Source organism: Poecilia latipinna, unplaced genomic scaffold (genome assembly GCF_001443285.1).
Source record: "Poecilia latipinna isolate Pla-1442-1.1 unplaced genomic scaffold, P_latipinna-1.0 Scaffold122, whole genome shotgun sequence".
Lineage (NCBI taxonomy): Eukaryota > Metazoa > Chordata > Actinopteri > Cyprinodontiformes > Poeciliidae > Poecilia > Poecilia latipinna.
The window spans coordinates 385044-405499 of NW_015112738.1; the positions used below are offsets into that span (position 1 = coordinate 385044).

Consider the following 20456-nt stretch of genomic DNA (forward strand, 5'->3'; position numbering starts at 1 on the left):
CTCTAGTGGTGGTAATGTAATATAATTGCATTACTAAATCAGAATACCGCAAAGTCTTTATTATTTATTATTAAATTTTCATTCTCTTAAGAATGCAGAGATAATTAAATGATCTAAATAAGACCTTAAAGTGGTTCCAGTTTCTCTCGATGGCCAACCTGTTGAAACTGTGGCAAATTTTAAATACCTTGGGTCGTTCCTGGACAGTCAGCTCGGCTTTGCTGAAAACACTGACTATATTTTGAAGAACTGTTCTCAGAGACTCTACCTTTTAAGAAGACTTAGTGATCAAGTCTTCTTAAAAGACATGATCACTTAAAAGTCACCCCTATGTCTTGAATTTTTTTTTTGGGGGGGGGGGCATATTTTATTTATCACTACAGAAGGGTTCAGTGAATGCGCATATGAAACTGGTGGGTTTGGTACCTCAAAAAAGGTTAAGAACCACTGACCTAGTGGAACTGAGCATCTGCTGAGCTCATTATAGGAGCTACTTCTCAGTGCAACACTGGTAAAAACATTGTGAAAGGGTTAATAGAGAAACCATGCTGTGATGACTTCTTGAAGGTAGAGTTTCAGAAAGAGCAGTAATTTCTTAAAGAGACAGAGGCCCAATTTCATGACATTTAAATTACAAAGTAAAATTTCCTTTAAGTCATATTTGATATATACAATACAGATAGTTGATTGTGCTATAAAATGGCACTATGCTTCTAGAAAATGAATAGTACTGTTCTTTTAAAGGTCTTTAATACAAGTTATATATGAGTAGCATAAAACAATGTGGGGTGTTTTTTCTTCTGAGGAGGAATAACTGTAAAACAAGGTTGTTCTAATTTAGAACAAAGTTATCACATAGTGGACATTGTAAGCTCCCTTTAGCATGTTATATTAGCAATTAGAGTTTAGCATTACTAAAAAAATCAGCCTCTTTGTACATATGTTTTGTTAATATCTGAGGATGTGCACAACTGTTTCACAAAAATCCAATTGAGATAGATCTGCTTACACTTATTAGCCACCCATTAGCTTTATGGCAGCATGTAGTTCTACATAGAACACAAATGTTCCGTACCGTGTACATTTGTCTCTCATCTTATGCTTACAAATACAGCTTTTTAAAATATGTGATAATAATCTGCATAGATATCTAAAGCAAAATACAGGGGTGCCTTAAATTCTCCTTTTAGAGTTCTTTCTTTTCTACTTTAAGTTTAGGAGGAATTACTCAGTCAATATTTTCTTGACAGTTTATGAAGAGTGTCTGTATGTAACAACTTGGCCACTAGAGGGTGCTGTTTTACTATACATTATTCTCTACAACGTAGAAGCACCGTGTCTTGTTGGGTGTTACAGCTTAACTTTGAGGCAAAAAGATATAGAAAATAACTTGAATGTAATTTGAATGTAATAATGTGTTCTGCTGGTACACAATATCAAGAATGAAAGAAATCAGCAATGATTTTAGACATCTGTGCACAAATGCATTATCTTGATTTACAAAGAGAGAAAATGTGTACAAGTGGAAAAAAATTGAATATGAATACCAATCTTCAAAGTAGTAGCTTTTCTCATCTATTCATCCCTTAGTTAAAGCGTGCAATGCTTTAACTTAGAGAATTTGGGGGGTGGGGGGAAACAGAAGCTTCTTTTTTGGCTTTTCATTTTCTGCAAGCCATTATTATCAAAATGACAAGGATTGAAATTAGGGATGTCCCAGTTTAAAAATTCAGGCCAATATTGATGCAGGATCATTGCTGTTCTGGCTGCTAACTAATATTTACCACCCTAGTTTCACTTATTGGACCGATACCAATACATCAACAAAGCACTAACCGATATTGATGTTGATGCCGATATATCGTGCATCCCTACTTAACATTTTTCGCTTTCTGAAACAAAACTCTTGAACTTATTCCAGATTTTCAAACTTGTTCAGATGTAACTGTAGATAGTTTTAGTGAAAAAGACTCAGACATGATGATGATGGCAAACAGAAAAAATAGAGGGTACAATGTGTGTTAGGAGCCCACAACATCGGAAGAAAATGTTGCTTAAAATTGCAATGACAATACTGTTTACAAAATATACTGCTCAAAAAAATAAAGGGAACATTTCACTTTAATTTTGTGTGTGGCTCCAAATCCAGGCCTCCATTGGTTAATAAATTTGATTTCCATTGATGATTTTTGTGTGATTTTGTTGTCAGCACATTCAACTTTGTACAGAACAAAGTATTCAATGAGAATATTTCATTCATTCAGATCTAAGATGTGTTATTTGAGTGTTCCCTTTATTTTTTTGAGCAGTGTATAATATTCTCCCAAAAATTGTTGCAACATTTTTTTATTTTTTACAGCCATGTGACCCAGACACCTTCCAATAGGGGTGGGCGATATGGACTTAAAGTTTTAACATAATATTTTATAGCACTATTGGGATAATGATAAAAGAAAGAATTTATTATTTTTTTCTGTAACTTCAAGTGATGGAATGGCACAGTAATCATAGCTTCACAAATACAAATACTTAAATAAAATTTATTGCGAGAACAATATATTTCAGTTATTATCATAAGAAGTGTATCACTTGATAAACGATGATAAACGATATGATAAATGCCCACCGTTACCTTCCAGTAATTGAGTCGACATATTCTGGTGTCAAACATCAGGCCGTCTGGCTAACAGCTGAAGGGTGGGCTACATCTGGTAACTCCAGCAAGGAAACAATTTTGTAAAGACGATAAAGGCAGAATTTGTTCATGATGATGTTTGAGAACCAAAATGAGTTAGACCTCAATGTATCATTTGTTTTGTTTGGACGCATAACTTTATAACGTAACTTCTGGTAGTTACACTGTATACCTTTGAATCACACCACTGCTTGATTCAACGCACCATGGTTGATCCTGGAAGAGCCCAAAGGAGTCCATCTCTTGAATGAAGCCAGTGATAACGCAGTAGGGGGAGATAAGTGAAGCCACTCGTCCTTTAGTTCAATCGATTCCTCTCTAGCTGAGTCAGGGGAGAACTTCGAGTGAAATCAGACACGCTTCTGCTCAGTATGGATGGACTGCAACTTTCAAATGGTGTTTAATTGAAGTGACTGGGCTTTTACTAACTGGTTTGTCAAAAGGAGACGTTTCCTTTCCTAAAGCCTAAAAAGACTAAGAAGCCTGGTTTACGTGAGCGTCTTTCGTTGCGTCTATCATCAAGTGTGTGAGCAATCTCACAGGTGTGTGCCTTAATTCACCCCAGTCCGCTGTTGTCACGCTTTGTTAAGACACTATGATTGCCGTAATTGTGGAGAGCGCTTGCTAGGTTCGGATAAGACTGGGCTCGGCTGAAAAGCGCTCCTGCTTTCGGCTGCTGGTGTGTGATAATTGCAATGTTTGTGCATCGAAGAATCGCGCGGCCGCGGCTCTTACTCGCGCTGCGGGCACACTGCCTCTTGATCTGATAGAAGCGGTGAAGTACCTGAAGATAATCGCCTGAGATAATAGACTTTTTATTGATTCATCTCCCACAATCTGATCATCCTCTGTGGAGCATAAACTCTTGTAATTAGAGTAAATCAGCCAGCAGACTGTAAAAGATGGACATTTACTGCCAGTAGATCCAAAATCAGAGGGAATAGGCGCTGGTGTGAGGGGAGCTAATGGTCATTGGAGCAGCTGGAGCGGAGAAAATGACATCTGGCTCGTGTGCTGAAATGACGCAGCTCTTGTTGTTTTGGTGATTTTGATCAGTGAGTGTAGTAACTCTGAAAGTGGTACACCAGTCAGATTCAGGCTAAATGAAGCTGAGAAGACATTGGTCTTCAGATTACATTTAAAAAGGACAGCAAAACAAGCCAGTTCATTGTCGTTTCCACCCATTGTCTGAAAGGTTCAGTTTTTATTCATCAGCAATAGATTTATGTTCAGACATGGTGTGTGTACACACAGGTTTTCATCGGGAAAACTGGAAACACAGAGTGCAGGGACGCAAGGACAAGACAATCCCAAATTCAATTGGAGAGAACCAGCACCAGACAGAAGATAACTTGTGCCTCATACTCCATTGGGAGTCCCGTCGAAAAGGGCGTGGCTTTAACTGGTTCTTCCTCAGTCAGCCCTGCCCATGTTCGTCTTTGTTTGCAAATCCTGCGCAGTTCCTTCAAATTTTTTGGAACTACCTCAGGAGTGGTAACAACCTGGTCTTTAGTGCAAGTGATCTCATTAGCAACAGACTGATTGTGCCTTGGATTTACCTTACAATCTGAGTGAAGGCGGTACTTTCAAGCTCCTCGAACAACATCACAACCATAATTTTCAATCTGCTACTAGACCATAGAAGATTGCGAGCTGGAAATAGATAATTTTGTGGTTAAACTTTGAGGCTTTTATCAATTGAAGATAAAAACATCTATTGTGCGCAGTTGCAGAGCGCCACACTTGGGTGGAAGAGTGCGTACATCTTCATCTGAAATGGGCAATCCATAGTGAAGAAATACACTAAGAGATTTCTGTGAAACTGGCCACTATGTGCAAAATGACATAATTTTAGCATCGACCGTAACTCTTGTGCGCCGGCAGAGTGAAGAACACACTGCTGAAAAACTTTGCTAGAACCAAGCAAAACATTAACTGGCTGGAATGAGACTAGACAATAGAGAAGGGGCCTTGGACTACAGGGCAGACTCTGAAAACTGTCGGGATCATGGTTCATTGATGATGCTATTGGTTTTCCGACCATAAATTGATTAATGACTTCCGGTATTTGTCAAAAATATCCGCACCTAATAACGTTTCTCAGTAACAACACTGGAAACGATGTCCTGTGTAGCTTTTAAAGTTGGGTCTTTCATCTTTCTAGCATTAATGTGTCTTTAATGTGAGGTTAGTGTTAACTATCTGGGTGATGAGCCGTTTCAATTTACAGCACGCAAATTGATGTTGCTAAATGATGCCTCCAATATATCCTCCATTCTCTTCCGACCCTCAAATATTTATTCTCATTGGCACCAAATGGTCAAATTAAAAAGTCATTACAGGAAGAGAGACATTTAGTAAAATAATCCCAAGACGCACCGCGGGAGAACCGAACCCAACCCGGGTTGACTCGAGTGGCGGCCTCTCTCTCGCTGCAGGTACTCGGAGCGCAGCAACACCAAGTGTGTGGGAATCACCATAGAGACGCGGCCGGACTACTGCCTGAAGCGCCACCTCAGCGACATGCTGAGTTACGGCTGCACCCGGCTGGAAATCGGCGTGCAGAGTGTTTACGAAGACGTGGCCAGAGACACCAACAGGTTAGTATGTCTGACAGGGAAAACAGAACATTTGTTTTTATTTTGATAAAATAATCCTAGTCCTGTCTCTACATTTGACCTTTTCCATATTTTTTTTCCAGAGGCCACACAGTGCGAGCTGTGTGTGAGTCTTTCCAGCTGGCAAAGGATGCTGGGTTTAAGGTTGTTGCACACATGATGCCAGACCTGCCCAATGTTGGCATGGAGAGGGACGTGGAGCAGTTTATAGTAAGTACTATTCATTTTAAAGGGGCAGTTTTATGTAACAGCAACATTTTTGAGCTTTATTTCATGTTATAATGTTATTCCCTCATCAAAAAACATACCTGGAGTGTTGCTTTGATTCTTTAATGCATGTTTGAGAAATCCTTTAATCTCCATGGCAACCATTCAGCTGTGCAAAATGCCTGGATGTACCTAGCGCCGCCTTCGAGGACAATGCTCCTCCTCAGAGCTGCAGTTTCCATGCTCCAGGCTTTTTAGCCCCAAAAAAAGATTTTCTAGGAGGGCGCTATGTTTAGCTCCATGCATCTTCCCATTAACTCTTTTTCAAGATACACACCCCACAGCATGAAGCTGCCACTACTGTGTTTCACGGAGAGGTGGTGTATTCAGTGTGATTTGACTGGAGTTGGCTTTAACGGTTAAAATTCAAAACTGTCAATCAAAACAGTGGGTGAAACTTGTGTTTTTGATTCAACATGGTCAATTAGAGCAAAAGATTTTATTTGACAACATTAAACAGAAAGAGATATTACTGAGGGTTAGAGAATGAGATAATTATCCTTATAAACCTCAGTGCTGATAAGTTCCAAACACTGAAATGTGTAAAGAAAAAGGAGGATAGGGCTGTATTTTTGTGGCAGTATTACACACACAAAAAAAATCAAAATTTCTTTTGTTGTAGTTGTTTTTACAATCCCGGTTAATATCATGCTGCCACTGGAGACTTCTTAAGCAATTCTGTACAGAGTGTGGCTGCTTTTCCATAAATAAATGTGTTGGATGTCCTTTCAAACTACAGAAGTCAGATTTAATGATGGAGGCGTTCTTGCAGTTTTGGCAGTAACCCCCAAACAAGGACATAAAGGAGAGTAGACCTATTAAACTGTCTGACAGTATATACTTTACTGCATGTTGGACTAAAATCCACTAATGAACTCTGGCTTACTGGTCCTAATGCACCGTATATCGAGCAATGACTAATATGTTCTAAAAAGATTGTGAATAGTTAGCTTTTTTTTTCTAGTGTTTTTCTATTGAAGCAAATAAAGGTCATGAATATGACGACATGTGGCGGTGAGAAGCTGAGGACAGACTGTTTGTCCGCTGCTGGGATCACTGTTACTCCCACCTCTGGTAAAAGAAAAAATAGGCATGTTTTTATTTAGCCAGAGAACAAATTGATGTAAAAATATAATTTTTGACAACTTTGTCATTTCCCACGCTCACTGGCACCCGTAGGTTGCTTACATTTTTTCTATTACTGAATGTCTCTCCTGCAAGCAACAGTCATAGGCAACATGCAAAATATACATAAAGCAATCCAGACTTCTAAAAAAATGCTATGTAGTTGCATTTTATTCAAGCTGCAGTATGTAACTTTAATAAAAAAAAAGTTTTCTTCATATTTGTTAAAGCTGTCACCATGTTGTGACAGTTTATGAGACAAATAATCTGTGAAAAGATCGATCTCCTCCACCTGCTCCCTGAACTACTATTGCTAACTAAAGTAATGCAATGTTCCGACCAAAACAACCAATGAGAACCAGGAGGAGGGTCTTAGCTCTGTCAATCAACCTCATTCATTCACTGCTAAATGTGCCAACGGTGGAGAAACAGCATGTCATTACAGGAAACCGTTTATGTGCTGTCATTGGTAGCTATGCTAACCAGACTGAGCATTCACAACAGGCTGCGCTAGCTACAGCATAGCACAGAGCAAGGGGAGGGAGGATGAGCAGCCACATGAGATTGTGATTGGCAGCACTAAAACTCTAGTCCTGCCTCTGATTGATTGTTTCAAGCACTGGAAGAAGGCAGAGGAAATAGATTTTTCACAGGTTATCTCTCATGCCATACTGTCACAATATAATGGCAGTTTTAACAAATATGTAAAAAAATATATATTTTTAAAAAGTTACATACTGCAGCTTTAATTTCACTTAGGATCTGTAACTGATCTCAATTTTAATCGATAAACATATTGACAAAATGTGCAACATTCTCAATTTAGAAATTGTTGTTGCTGCTAAATTATTGAAAAAAAATATACACATGAGCTCAACAACAAATTAATTTCTTGTTTTCAATCTGTTATCTTTAGAAACATGTTTTACGGACGCTGACATTAGCGATGCTGCAGCAGCATGTTTAGCTTTGAGATGCTATTTTAGGTTAACTCCTTTTTTTTTGGCACAACTTGCACACAACAAAATTACAAAAAATAGCAGGAAAGCTCCGCATCAAGTATATCATTAAGTTTATTGTTTGTGACATCCGTAATCATACCTCGTTCCTTTCGTCGGCATCCGCGTGCGTCACCGTCACTCGACTCACAGCGGTGTGGCAACAAGTGAGTGCTACATGTGGCATCTGAAAATAGCAGAGCCAAAAGCTGCGAGAGCGGCATCACAGGCCGAACTGCGACGCGATGCGACGCAGCATCCCGTCAGATGTCTCTCACCAGCAGCTGGCTTCCTCTGCTCTGATTAGAGGCGGCTTCGACGTGAATGTGCAGAGTCAGGCAGGGCTCCCTCCCAGAACGCCTGACTGTAGGATGTAAATGAAGGCTGGCATTCCAGCCGCAGGCGCTTCCGCCTCATTTGGGGGTTTGTTTTTACAAATAAAATCAAGTAATTAAAAGTAGAATGAGTGGAAAATAGTGTTGCTGTTTTTTTTTGTTTTTTTTTTGTAAGTGTTACTGGTGAGATTTTAGACTCAAAATGTCAGTCATTTTCTCATTTGAATAGGTTTTATGTTAATTAAACAGATTTTTTTTTATATAAATAGTTGTGACTCCAACTGGTAGGAATCAGGAGGTAACACACTCCTGAAGTTTGAAAGTTGAGTTTTTCATGTTTAATTAACGACTAATTTAAGAAACATTAAAAGAAAACTCAATTTCAGTCTAGAAATGTGACAGACTTTGTCAATGTGTTTGAATCTCTGTTGTTTATTGAACAACCATGGTCAAAAATGATGTTAGTAACACAGATGATTTTTAGTTATTTATTTTTTGATATTTGTCTAATGGCTTAACATCAAAACGAGACTGCATTTCATGGAGATCTTAAAAAGATCAGTGTGAAAAGGGTTTAAATGGATTTAAAAATCTGAGATTAGTGCAGTATACTTTGCAGATGTTCAGTATTTTTACTGTCTGCTGATTCTGCTTTTGGTGGCAGCAGGTCAGAAAGTTCACAGTATTTCAAAGGAAATCTCTGATGATCCCAGATATTGAGTAGTCTGTCCAGCTGCAGGAAAAAAGCAAAACTTCCCACAAAAATATCTGCCTGTCGACAGCAACGACAAGGTTTTATTGAAAAAGATGTGTAATGGATTAGCTCTGCTGTCCTGGCAAAGATACAGTTTAATTTTAATTTCCGAATGACCTTTTAATGGTATAGACAGAAAGCATCAACAAATGCATCACTAACATAGAGACCTTGAATGTGTTGCACTTAATGCAACAAAATATACAAAATACTTCATTCAAGCAAGGATGATGTCAGACTAGTGTTTTCTTCTCTGTTACCAATTTATTTGAGCATTGAGGATTAGAAGTTCAGTTCTCACATACAGGCTCAGTTCCAGCAGGGAAATGTCAAAGATGACACATTGAGAAAATATTTTTTACAGTGGCAGGTCAACAAAATCAGGGCCCTCTTTTCTCCCATATTGGAGCTAGAATACCACTAATTCTCGTGGTATTTCTAGGGCTAAAGTTTGGTTTATAGTTAAAATATTGCGCGTTCCTCAGTAGCCAACAGTCCAGACCCTCAGTACGAAGCAAACCATAGAACAAGTGCCTGGTTTTTACCAGACTACACCAATGTATGTCCAAAGCAGTGGTGCAAAAAGTGGGTATGCACCATAGGCAACGCATAGGGGCTCCATGCTAACGGGGGCGCCAAAACGATGGCCGAATAATTATCCCTAGTTGTTTGTGCATTAAAAATCCACTAGGGGTGCTAGAATGTGTCTGTACACAACTTGGAAAGTATTTATCTGCGTCCTCGATGCTAAATATAAAAACCACACCGCTAGCGTGACTCGCATGCTCAACGTGAACCTGTAGAAACACGTCTGTAGCTCAGCCTTTAGTCAGGTCGTTATGTGTTTGGCATGTTATTCAGATTGATCTCATGTGAATTATTTCATTAGTTTGCATAAAAGTTTCAGAGTATAGGGAAACATTTTCAGTGTCTCTAGTAAGGAACAGTCGGTTAACTTAATCTGGAATCATTTTTATCAATCTAATTAGCCGACTGATTGCCGTTACCCCCTCCATCCCCTACACTGGTGCATATTATCCTTTCATCTCAATGCTATAGGACAATAATCCTCCCACACTGCCTCCTAATGCATTTGAAGACTTAAACACCAGGAGCCTATAGCAAAAAGAAACAAATTAGTTTGTGAATTCCAGACTTGTTCATGCAGGATCCATATCAGCTTATTGTAGCGTCTCCAGCCCACTTCCTTAATGAGGTTACGTAAAAGTTTGTGCCTTCTCGTATATTTCTTGGATTACCTGTGTTTGGAAGTGTGTGTGTGTGTGTGTGTGTGTGTGTGTGTGTGTGTGTGTGTGTGAGTGTGTTGTGTGAACCTCTTGCGTCAGTCAGTGTGTGTGTAATAGTAATGTGAAGGGCAGCTGCGGGTCGGCATGTTGCAGGGAAGCAGATTTAATGTCTTCTTGACCCTCTTCCTTTCCTCTCCTGCAGCATTTCCTGCACCACTCGTCCTCTGGACTTATCTTCCTCCTCTAACTCTCTGTATTTCCTGTCTCCTGTCTGTTTGTAGAGTTTTTTTCCCCTCCTCTCTCCTCCTCCCTTCCAGTCGTAAGTTTTCCCTTCCACCCCGTTTCATCAATCTCCCTGCTCTCGTCCCTTTGTCCTCCTCCGATTGCATTGCCTTCCTCTCTGCGGCTCTTCCCCTCTCTCTTTTCTTATCACACTGACACTTAGATTATACAAGTTGTGTGTGAGACTCCCACTTTTCTCCCCTTCGCCATATCTAATCCTCCGAGGCACGCTGTCTGCCATCAGGAGAAATTCACGGCTCCGAAGCGAAGTGACGTGGGATTTTTGAGTCCGTGTCGTAAAATTTCGCTCCCCGCCATTACACACAGGAAGATGGGGAAGGGGGGACACAGGGGTAGCTGACAGGTTGTCAGGGGAACCAAATTAGCCTGTGCGCTAAGATTTCCAGGTTCTTGCCACTGATGTCAAAATGATGCAGAGGAAAGGGGAAATAATAATGATTTAGAATAATTTCTATATTTAGGTGATACATTACACACAGGACAAATTTAAACACACACACAATGTCAAAACACTGAGTTCAAATATTAGCAGTTCAGAAAGTTACATTTTCTTGTTTCTGCAACTTTAAGAGACAGTTTGGTTATTTTAAGGTGATGTTCCGTAACGTCATCAGAAATAGTTTCCTTACCTGTTGTAGTCAGACATCTTATGGAAGGAAGGTTGATAGAAGACGTTATGAAAAGATAACATCTGGTCAGACAGATGCTTTTTTTCATGGTTTATTTTAGCAAATTTTAGCATTTGGAACTGATACCTTGCTTTTCAGAACAAGGTATGTGATACAATTAAGATGTTTACTTATTCAAATTCCAGAGCTAAATGAATGGTTTTCTTCTGGAAATCACCATGAATTCTTTACAGGCAACATTTTCTGGTAACTCCTATAAATCTTTGCATTTAAAAGACTTCTCAGAACAACAAATGTTTCGTCAGTTGTGGCTAAGCATAGACAGTCTTGAAATGTGCACACTGAATATGCAAAGCCTGCTTCTTTTTTTTTGCCATAATGTAATAGAATTAGTGGTGGGACTTGATTAAAATTTGAAATGTAATTCATTAATTGTAGTTAATCATATTTTAATCTAAAACTACGTACGAACTCAAGAAAAGCAATATTTTCAATTCAAAATCCTTTTCTGCTTCCAAATGATTGAATAAATAGACATATGACAAATTATAGCTCAATGACAAAAATATTTATTGTTTTTAATCTGTTATTTACATTATCCAACCATCAGATTGGTGCAGTGTGCTTTTCTACCCACTAGTTTCAGCAAACCATTCATGGAGCTTCTTTGAACAAATCCTTCTTTAGAAATGTGGACTATTGATGCTGACATTAGCGTTGGGGACGTTAGCGTTGCTAATGTGTTTAGCATTGAGATGCTATTTTAGGCTTGAAAAGCTTCACTGATAGGCTAACTTCTTTTAGCACAACTTAAACTCAACAATCCTCCCATCAGATTGTTTTTTGAAGCAAAAATTAACCTTGAGAAGTGACTTTATCTTCCGTTGCTGTTATTTGGATGTTGCTTGTGCACTGGATTTACGGGTGTACCGGAAACACACAAAATACAAAGATTCTGCTGGGAACCTTTTGCATTCAGACATTAAAACCAATGTAATTAATCCAAATTAGCTTGTTAAAGTCCCAACCCTGAATCTAACTTTCCACTTCACCAAAAGCTTCAAGTTTTCTTGCTTTCATCTGTTTTCTTTTAAACAGTTTCAGTAATTTTTTTCCACTTATTTAACTCTCCTACTTAATTTTATCTTCTTGATAAACACGTTAGCTCTTCCACATGTTTGAATTTACATTTCAGAATATTGTATCACGTCCTCGTTTTCTCCTCTAGGTCTCTCAACAAGCCCTTCCTTGAAACCAGCCAACCATAACCAATAGCATCAAAATCCACTTAAAATGCTGCAGACGACATGGAGTAGAGATGTGTTCCCTCGACATTGAGGAAGATCTGGGCCGTTAATTTTCGTCAGATGCCCCCCCCCCCCTCCGTCCTGCACCATGTAGACCGCAGCTTATATTAAAAGGATTAGACAGAAACAAATAATGCATACACGTATTTAAAAAAAAAAAAAAAAAAGAAAACCCATCATAGCTGCTGTTTGTTAGCAGTGTCTAATTTGATTTTAATGGGAAGTAAATGTTGCCTTCATGATGTAAACAGCAGCTGAGATTACCAGAGAGCTGTTTGTTTGCTTCCAACCAAGCGTTTCTCGTCTTTTTGGACCCGATTCACTCGGACGGTTTTGGCCTTTACACAATATTCTGTGACCACCGTTTATTGTGCCCGTAGGAGGCGCTGTTGCTTTTTAACACTTTGCTACGCCTACACCAAAATCGTAACGGTTTTCAGAGGGCGGAGGAACAAACGCAAAAGGAAAGATAAATAAAAAGCAGAGAAAAGAATAAAAAGTATCATCTGACCACTAATATTATGACTATTCAGGGAATATAGACAGTGACAGAATATGACAGGTCTTATCAGATACTGTGACCAAAATGTAAATTACAGAAAAAGTATTACATTCTTGAGTAGTAGAGTTCAGTATTTTACTTTTCGTTCTTCGGCTTTTCATTTACTTTTCCTTTTGCGTCTCAACCCCGTTCCAAAGCTTTCGTTTTCTGGCGTAGCATAAAAATGCAACAGCGCCTCCTACGGTCACAATAATGGTGGTCACAGAACATGATGTAATACCGGTCACAGTGGTGGTCACCTACTACGATGCAACACCGGCTCGGACAGACAGGTGTCCACCACGTCCTGCGGACGGCAGCAGCAGGAGAATCCCGCATCCTCCTCGTGTCCCGATAATGGCTTTCGATCGCCCCCTGCCAACCCGAGGCCCTCCTCTCTCTCTCTCTTATCTCGACGCCCAGGTCCGGCCTCCGTAACGCCGCTTCTCTCTCCTGGCAGACAGGAGGCACAATTGAAAACGGCAGCAGGTGCAGGATCTTGAGAACAGTCCCTATAGACGGGTTGTTATTCGTCTGATTAGCTGCCTCTCCTCCCTGTGGGTTCACCGCAGGACCGTGTGGAACACGTCTTCTTGTGATTAGCAGCAGAGACGATAAGGAGACGATAATGCAGCTTATTTCTGGTAACTTTCCTCTATTCCAGAATCCAGATCTTCACGGTCGTGATAGTTGGTGCAGAGGGGAGGAGGATGACTGGAAATCACAACGGATCCCCCCCTCCATTGGACGAAGCAGAGCTGCACTTATTAGCTGCTTTCATGTCAATGAACTTAATTGATCCGTTCCATCTAGAAAACAGATAAAATCATCTCATATTTTTAATCGTTTTCCACCCTTCCTCTGCTTAAACTAGCTTTGCATCTAAAGTTAACTAGGTCATTGTTCACGGTTCGTTACAGAGCTGAGGTTATTTCTGATTTAGCTGATAAAACAGTAGCAGTTTTTCCATCAACTTTTTTTTAATGCGCATTTTGAAGTATTGCTTTGGAAAAGGTTAACAAAAACAGCAAAATTTGAAATATTCTCCCCTATAGCTACATTTTCATTATAAATGTGTGCAAAATATTGTCAATATGCTGCTAATGTAAAAAAAATTGCAATTGCGTTGTTTAAATGAAATAAAAGCCAAAATCACACCTGGATAAATAAATTTGCTCAAGCTATCATCATTCACATCATCCTCCTTCCACTTGTTCTTTGTTGTTTTTGCCAGTAGTAACATCGGGTTGGTAGTCACTTTTGTTTTTGAATCGCAGTTTTGCAAAGTACACTAATTTCAAGTCTTCTGAAAAACCACCTCATCCTATCACACAAACCAAATTATTGCTTTGAAATTAGCGTATTTCCATTAAGCACATTTAGGTTTATAATTCCATTTACATCGGGAGATGAAAACACATTTGCCAAATAAGTTCAGACATAGTGAACATTTTAGTGTTTCATTTATTTGGCAGTATGCTTTTCTGTAGCCTGGTCGATTCCCTCCAAACCAGGAAACGCGGCAAAATTCACATGACAATTGGATGGAAACATGCTGTAGCTACTGTTCTGAAATGGTCCTTGTTTGTTGCAGGAGTTTTTTGAGAATCCGGCGTTCAGGCCCGATGGTCTGAAGCTCTACCCGACGCTGGTGATCCGAGGGACGGGTCTGTATGAGTTGTGGAAAACGGGCCGCTACAAGAGCTACTCGCCCAGCGCCCTGGTGGACCTGGTGGCCCGCATTCTGGCCCTGGTGCCGCCCTGGACACGGGTGTACCGCGTCCAGAGGTGAGGGAACTGGAAGAATGGAGCAATTGGACTCACACATATATGGCTTCAAAGTCATGTTATCAGTAAACCCCAAAAGCCTGAATGTAATCTATCGACACAGAAACATACCTGGCAGGTCAAGGAGGAAGTTTAGAGTGTGGCACAATTGCAAATGTGTCAAGACATTTCCATTTGTACCGTCCTATTGCAAGGTTTCCACAGGTTTCACCAAATCAAACTTAAGACATTTTAATACCACCATGAATGAAATTTAAGACCTGTATCGTGACAGAAATGTACGAATGTCGATAAGTTTGCACTTAACCCATGATGGATGCAAAAAAGCTAGTTAACCAGCCAGGATGTATCATAAATAGAACGTACCAGGTTGAATGATCTTGTGAAGGCAAAATTCAAGACCTGTGATTAACGTATTGGAGGCCAGCTTCCTTTAAAAAAAAGAATCCAAGATTATTTAAGACAACCTATTCAATCAAATCCAGCGCGCCGCAGCTTTTTCTGTAGCCCATTAGACTCTAGAGCAGGGGTCCCCAAACTACGGCCCGCGGGCCGGATCCGGCCCGCCACGTCATTTGGTCCGGCCCCCTGAACAATGCCGGATCCGGCCCGCCTCCTCGTACCAGAGAGCATTCAGTGTTTTTTTTCATATATTGGATTTTCCGGTTTATATGTGGATTTTTCTTCAACCACCAGGGGGGCTCTTGACCAGATGTGAAACTAACTTTCCCTCAATGGAATATATACTCGTCAGTCCCAGTCACCGTTTCACTCACGGTTTTTTTCCATTTGCATTCTGGGTAAAAATCTATCTAAAAGCGCAAATGTGTCGTCGCGCCCCCCTCCCCCCTCCCACTCGACAGTTTCAAAGACAGAGCAGTCCCCCCCCCTCGACAAGAATTTTCTAAGGTTTCTTTCTCCAAAAACCAAGACCGGCCCCCGACCAGAGAAAGGAACAGCTATGTGGCCCTCGCAGGAAAAAGTTTGGGGACCCCTGCTCTAGAGAATCTTCAGATAACAGTTGTGTGTTTTAAATATTTTATGAATCAAATCTAAGCAATTTTTCACCTCTACATTCCAAATTACATCAATGTGAAAAGATCTTCAGTATTTAATTTTAAAATTAGTACTTTTCAAATACACAATGGTTATTTGTTATTGTTCTTAAGTTTGTTTAGCCGGTTTTATGGATACATTCTGCCACACCTGGCTCTTTTAAGCACATTCATGATCTTTATATGCCCCAAAGTGACAGATTTTTACACCCCTGGTAGCAATTAAAGTAATGTGCTAGAATGGTCTAGTCAAAGTACGGCCCTTCTAATTGAGGGTCTTTGTCATTAAAGTACAATGCACACTTTCAGAGTGTATAGATTTTGTTTTGCTAATCATGTGAAATACTTTAAGGTTGGCGGCTAAGTGGCAAAATGGGGGAAAAGCTCCAGCTTAGTACGGCACTGAAACAGTAACAGATGTGTTACTAATGGTTTCTGCTCTGCCCCATCAGGGACATCCCCATGCCACTGGTGAGCTCCGGCGTGGAGCACGGCAACCTGAGGGAGCTGGCTCTGGCTCGGATGAAGGACATGGGCACTGAGGTGAGATGGGCAGGAGCCTTAAAGATCGCGGGTCGGCTTATTTTTGAGCTAACGGGCTTTTCCAGCCCGGCGGTGAACCATTAAAGGGGCCAGCAGCGGCCACCGGCAGATAACAGGAGTCACTTTCATTCATAGCAGGGCGAGATGACAGATCCAGAAAGCCTCTCTGGTACAGCTGAGCGCAGGAGGACTCTCTCCATCCCTCCTTCATGTCTAAGTGGGAAATAGATTACAGCTTCGGTGACAGGAGGCAGGAAACCCCTCAGCTTTCATCAGACATGCTCGACAAAATCTACCCTTAAATAAAAGCCACGGGGCTGGGAACGCTTCTGTTAAAAACAGGAAAAGTTAAATAGATAAATAATAAAAAACATAACTCAAGTTCTCAGCTTTCTTCACTTTGTACTTCTGCATCTATCCCCCATTTGTCTTTTTTCTGCCCAGGCTTCATTTGAATACACAGTGGCAGGAAGCGTGTTGCGTTTGACGTCCCTGTGCCGCGTAACTCCACAAACCTGTTGTGATGCGGAGCGGAAATTATCCCCGAGTCTGACCTAGTTTCTGTCTGCCTCTTTCCTTACTTTTTAGCGTTGTCTGCCTTGCTTCAGAGCTTTTATGTGAGCGTATCTGTTGCCATCCAGGCAGCGAGGAAAGTTCTCCTCTCCAACTTAAAAATAAATCTACAAAGTTTCTTCTTTCCTGTGAAGTCCAGGCTCTCTAGAAAGTGACCATGAATCAAGACACCTTTAATGTTATGGCGTGTAAGATTACTGACCTGGATGGACATAAGGAGTTGTCATGGCAACAGTAAACATTGACAGACACTTGTTAGTTTGACTCCCCTTTCAACACAGCAGGGGCCATAAGCCTATGACTTCAGTCTGAGACACTGACGTTTTGGTTTTAATGACTAATTCTGTGAAAATACACAAACGTACAGCGGTAGAGAACGTGAGGAGAGGAAACAGAACTGCTGCGTAAGCAGTCTTTCACAAAATCAGAGCATGAATACAAACGTCTAGCTACTTAAGTTTCTTAGCAGTAGATAAGCTGCTACGCTAACAGCAAACAGCACCAAAAAAATCCAGAGTTCAGGATACAGCTAGCTAAAAACTTAGCTTGCTAACCATGAAGCACTAATCATAAACATTCGTTCGGCTAACGCTGAAGCGCGACATCAACACGGTATTTAGCGGAAGCTAACGCTAAAGCTCTAAATTCAACCATATTGATACCCAGCGAGTGTCAGTGTGTTTGCATCGCCCTCAGTTGAACTCTATTCAACTGAAAGTTTACAAAAAAGACAAATAAATTAGCACTTTGAGTTTATTTTTCCAGATAAAGAAATTCATTAAGCACGCTAAATGTTTTTAAAGTTAGCAAAAACGCTAAAGAGCTGAACCAAAAATTTGCTCTGCCGTTAGCAGAAGTGAGTCCACCACTGGCTCAGGGTGATCAAGTTTCAGGACAGCATAATGATGTATTTGGAAGGAAAATAAATATTTAATAAACCAAAACAATCCATTTTGTTACCCAGAGATGTGATGCTCTTTTCAGTGCCGAGACGTTCGGACCCGAGAAGTTGGCATTCAGGAAATCCACCACAAAGTCAGGCCTTACCAGGTAAAACTCCCACAGGCCGAAAACATTCGTCCAAACACCTGGGCCAGCCGCTTCCTCACTCCGCTCTGCCTGCAGGTGGAGCTGGTCAGAAGGGACTACGTGGCCAACGGCGGCTGGGAGACCTTCCTGTCCTACGAGGACCCGGAGCAGGACATCCTGATCGGTCTCCTGCGCCTGCGCCGCTGCTCGCCTCAGTCCTTCCGACCCGAGCTGAAAGGAGGCGTGTCCATCGTCCGCGAGCTGCACGTCTACGGCAGCGTGGTCCCAGTGAGCAGCCGCGACCCCAGCAAGTTCCAGCACCAGGTGAAAGAGTTACATCACGTCCTCAGCTCTCTGCGGAGCCCGTCTGCAAAGCCAATTCAAAAGACGAGCCTCCTTGTGGTGTTTTAATGATCCTGCAGGGCTTCGGCATGATGCTGATGGAGGAGGCTGAGAGAATAGCCAGAGGGGAACACGGCTCGCACAAACTGGCTGTCATCTCAGGTAACGAACTGAATGTTTACGAGCTCACATGCAGTCAGAATCGGCATGAATGTCACACTCATTTTGGATTTATAATGATTGAGCCTTTTCATTTTTCATACCTGAAACAAAGTCATTTTTAACAACAAGAAGTGGCATCACAAAATTTATTTATACAGAGGCTTACATTTCTCTATTTTATGCATAAATTGCTGATACCGTGATTGTCTGAATGTGTTGTTTTATTTTACGGTTTGTGAGTTGAAGGAAAGTCCACCACTAACTGTGGGAGTAGTTCAAAAATTCACTTTTTCTTTGGGGAGGGGGGGATCAAATAAAATATTTATCCAAAATGGGAACGTCTGAGGTCCAGAGATAAAACCGTCCTACTAACTCACCACTCTTAACTGATGTTCTGGGTTAAAAACACCCTCACATATAAATAAGGTCAACAAAAAGTGCAATCAGCATTTAACAAATTAAACACGTAGTTACTTGTAACATTCCAAAATTCCACCTGGACATCCTGTTAATAATCAAGTTTTACATTAATCACAAATTAGCATGTTCGGTTATCATTAGCCATATTATGAACATCAAGTCATTTAAAATACATTCAATACTTTGTTATAATAAATGAAAAATAAACCAGGGCTTTTCACTAACAATGCCAAAACCATTAGCATTTCTAAAGATGTCAAAATAAACAGAAAAATAAATAATTCATTCCTCCCCCGGTGGCTGGAGGAATGAACGTGTTGGTGAAGTTGACTAAGTATCTGCAGTTATCCTGGTTATTTTTTTGTTTTGTTTTTAGCTCTGAGAACATCACCTTCCTTTCACCGTCTTCTTCTGCAGGTGTAGGAACTAGAAACTACTACAGGAAGATGGGCTATGAGCTGGAGGGGCCGTACATGGTGAAGCAGCTCTACCCTGCACAGCTGGACTGACCGGATGTTTTCCCTTATCTGGATGGTGCAAACAGAACCACAGACGCATACAAATTATTATGATTTTTCTTTTGTTTTTTTAATCAAAACAATAGTCCTGGGAAACAATTCCTGCCATGTTTGCGGAGAAACTCTTCCAGCAGCACGGAAAGGAGATAATGCTGAGGTTGTTTCCACAGGCCATTCATCTGCCATTATCTGAAGCTGCTGCATTCACTCTGCTTTATTTAGATAAGGAGACGTGTGAGAGGACAAGGGGGGAGAAAGTACAGCTATTTGGGGGCGGGCGGGGGGAGAAGCCAGCCTGGTCTGGTTGGAGACTCTTCATTCCAGACGGTGGCGCTAACGCCTGGCGTTTCAACTTTTGAAGACCCCGACATGCCTTTAATGTAAAACAACAAACCTACAGAGGGGACTTCTGATTTCTGTTACGTGTTTGTCTGGGATTAACGTCACGGTTCGAGTTAATCGTGTTTCTGTTGCAATCATGTGAAAGGGAAACGGTTGGCTGCCAGGGGATGGCTGGGAAATCCACACCGGCCAGCGGTTGTGTAATTGAACAATTTCAAATTATGGGGCAGAAAATGAGTCTTAGCGTTACATAAATTGCTTTTTAAAGCCCTCTCCATAATCCGGTTTGTTTATGTGCTTTTTTTGTTGTTGTTTGTTTCGTCATGCATTCTGTAAACATCCTAAAGAAACACTTCAAGGAATAAAGTCTTTTACAGGTAAACTAAATTCTTTTAAAAATATAATTGGCCTTAAATACTTTAGTCACGTATCTTAAATGTTGTTGTGACAGATCTATTTAATCTAGAATATTGTATATAGTTGAAAAAAAATTCCTCAAAACTTTTCTGTCAGGTAAAAGTTTTGAGTCACGTGCAGATGTGGCTACCTATGCTAATATGCTCTTGCTACATATCAATGGTATGTATTTTAGCTAGCAAGGGTACAAACCTGGCTAGCTGTTTTGCATCTGTGATGGGTAAGTGAAAATTTATTGCCAGTAGGCTGGTCAACAGTCGTCTTAGCCATTAGCTCACTTCTAGGTATGAGGCTGGGCGCATAATGCCTGAAAAAGCTAAATATGCTATTTTTTTCTTTAAATTTAAGTTGTGGCACAGGTCTTAAATTTATTTCAAATTTAATTCATTGTGTTTTGAGATGTTAGGCAGTTGCAGCAATCAGTAAGTAGCTGGTCATATATATATAT

General features: G+C 40.5%; 1 protein-coding gene across 1 annotated transcript in view; it reads left to right on the top strand.

Moving 5' to 3' along the window:
• elp3 (elongator acetyltransferase complex subunit 3) overlaps positions 1-19976 on the top strand; it is a 30611-nt gene extending 10635 nt beyond the window's left edge. The window contains exons 8-15 of the mRNA XM_015028368.1: positions 5134-5295; positions 5397-5523; positions 14414-14607; positions 16115-16205; positions 17763-17828; positions 17904-18131; positions 18230-18311; positions 19149-19976. Coding sequence (XP_014883854.1) covers positions 5134-5295; positions 5397-5523; positions 14414-14607; positions 16115-16205; positions 17763-17828; positions 17904-18131; positions 18230-18311; positions 19149-19240 — 1042 coding nt within the window. The 3' untranslated portion in view covers positions 19241-19976. The remainder of the gene's footprint in view (positions 1-5133; positions 5296-5396; positions 5524-14413; positions 14608-16114; positions 16206-17762; positions 17829-17903; positions 18132-18229; positions 18312-19148) is intronic.
• Positions 19977-20456: the final 480 nt, after the last annotated feature.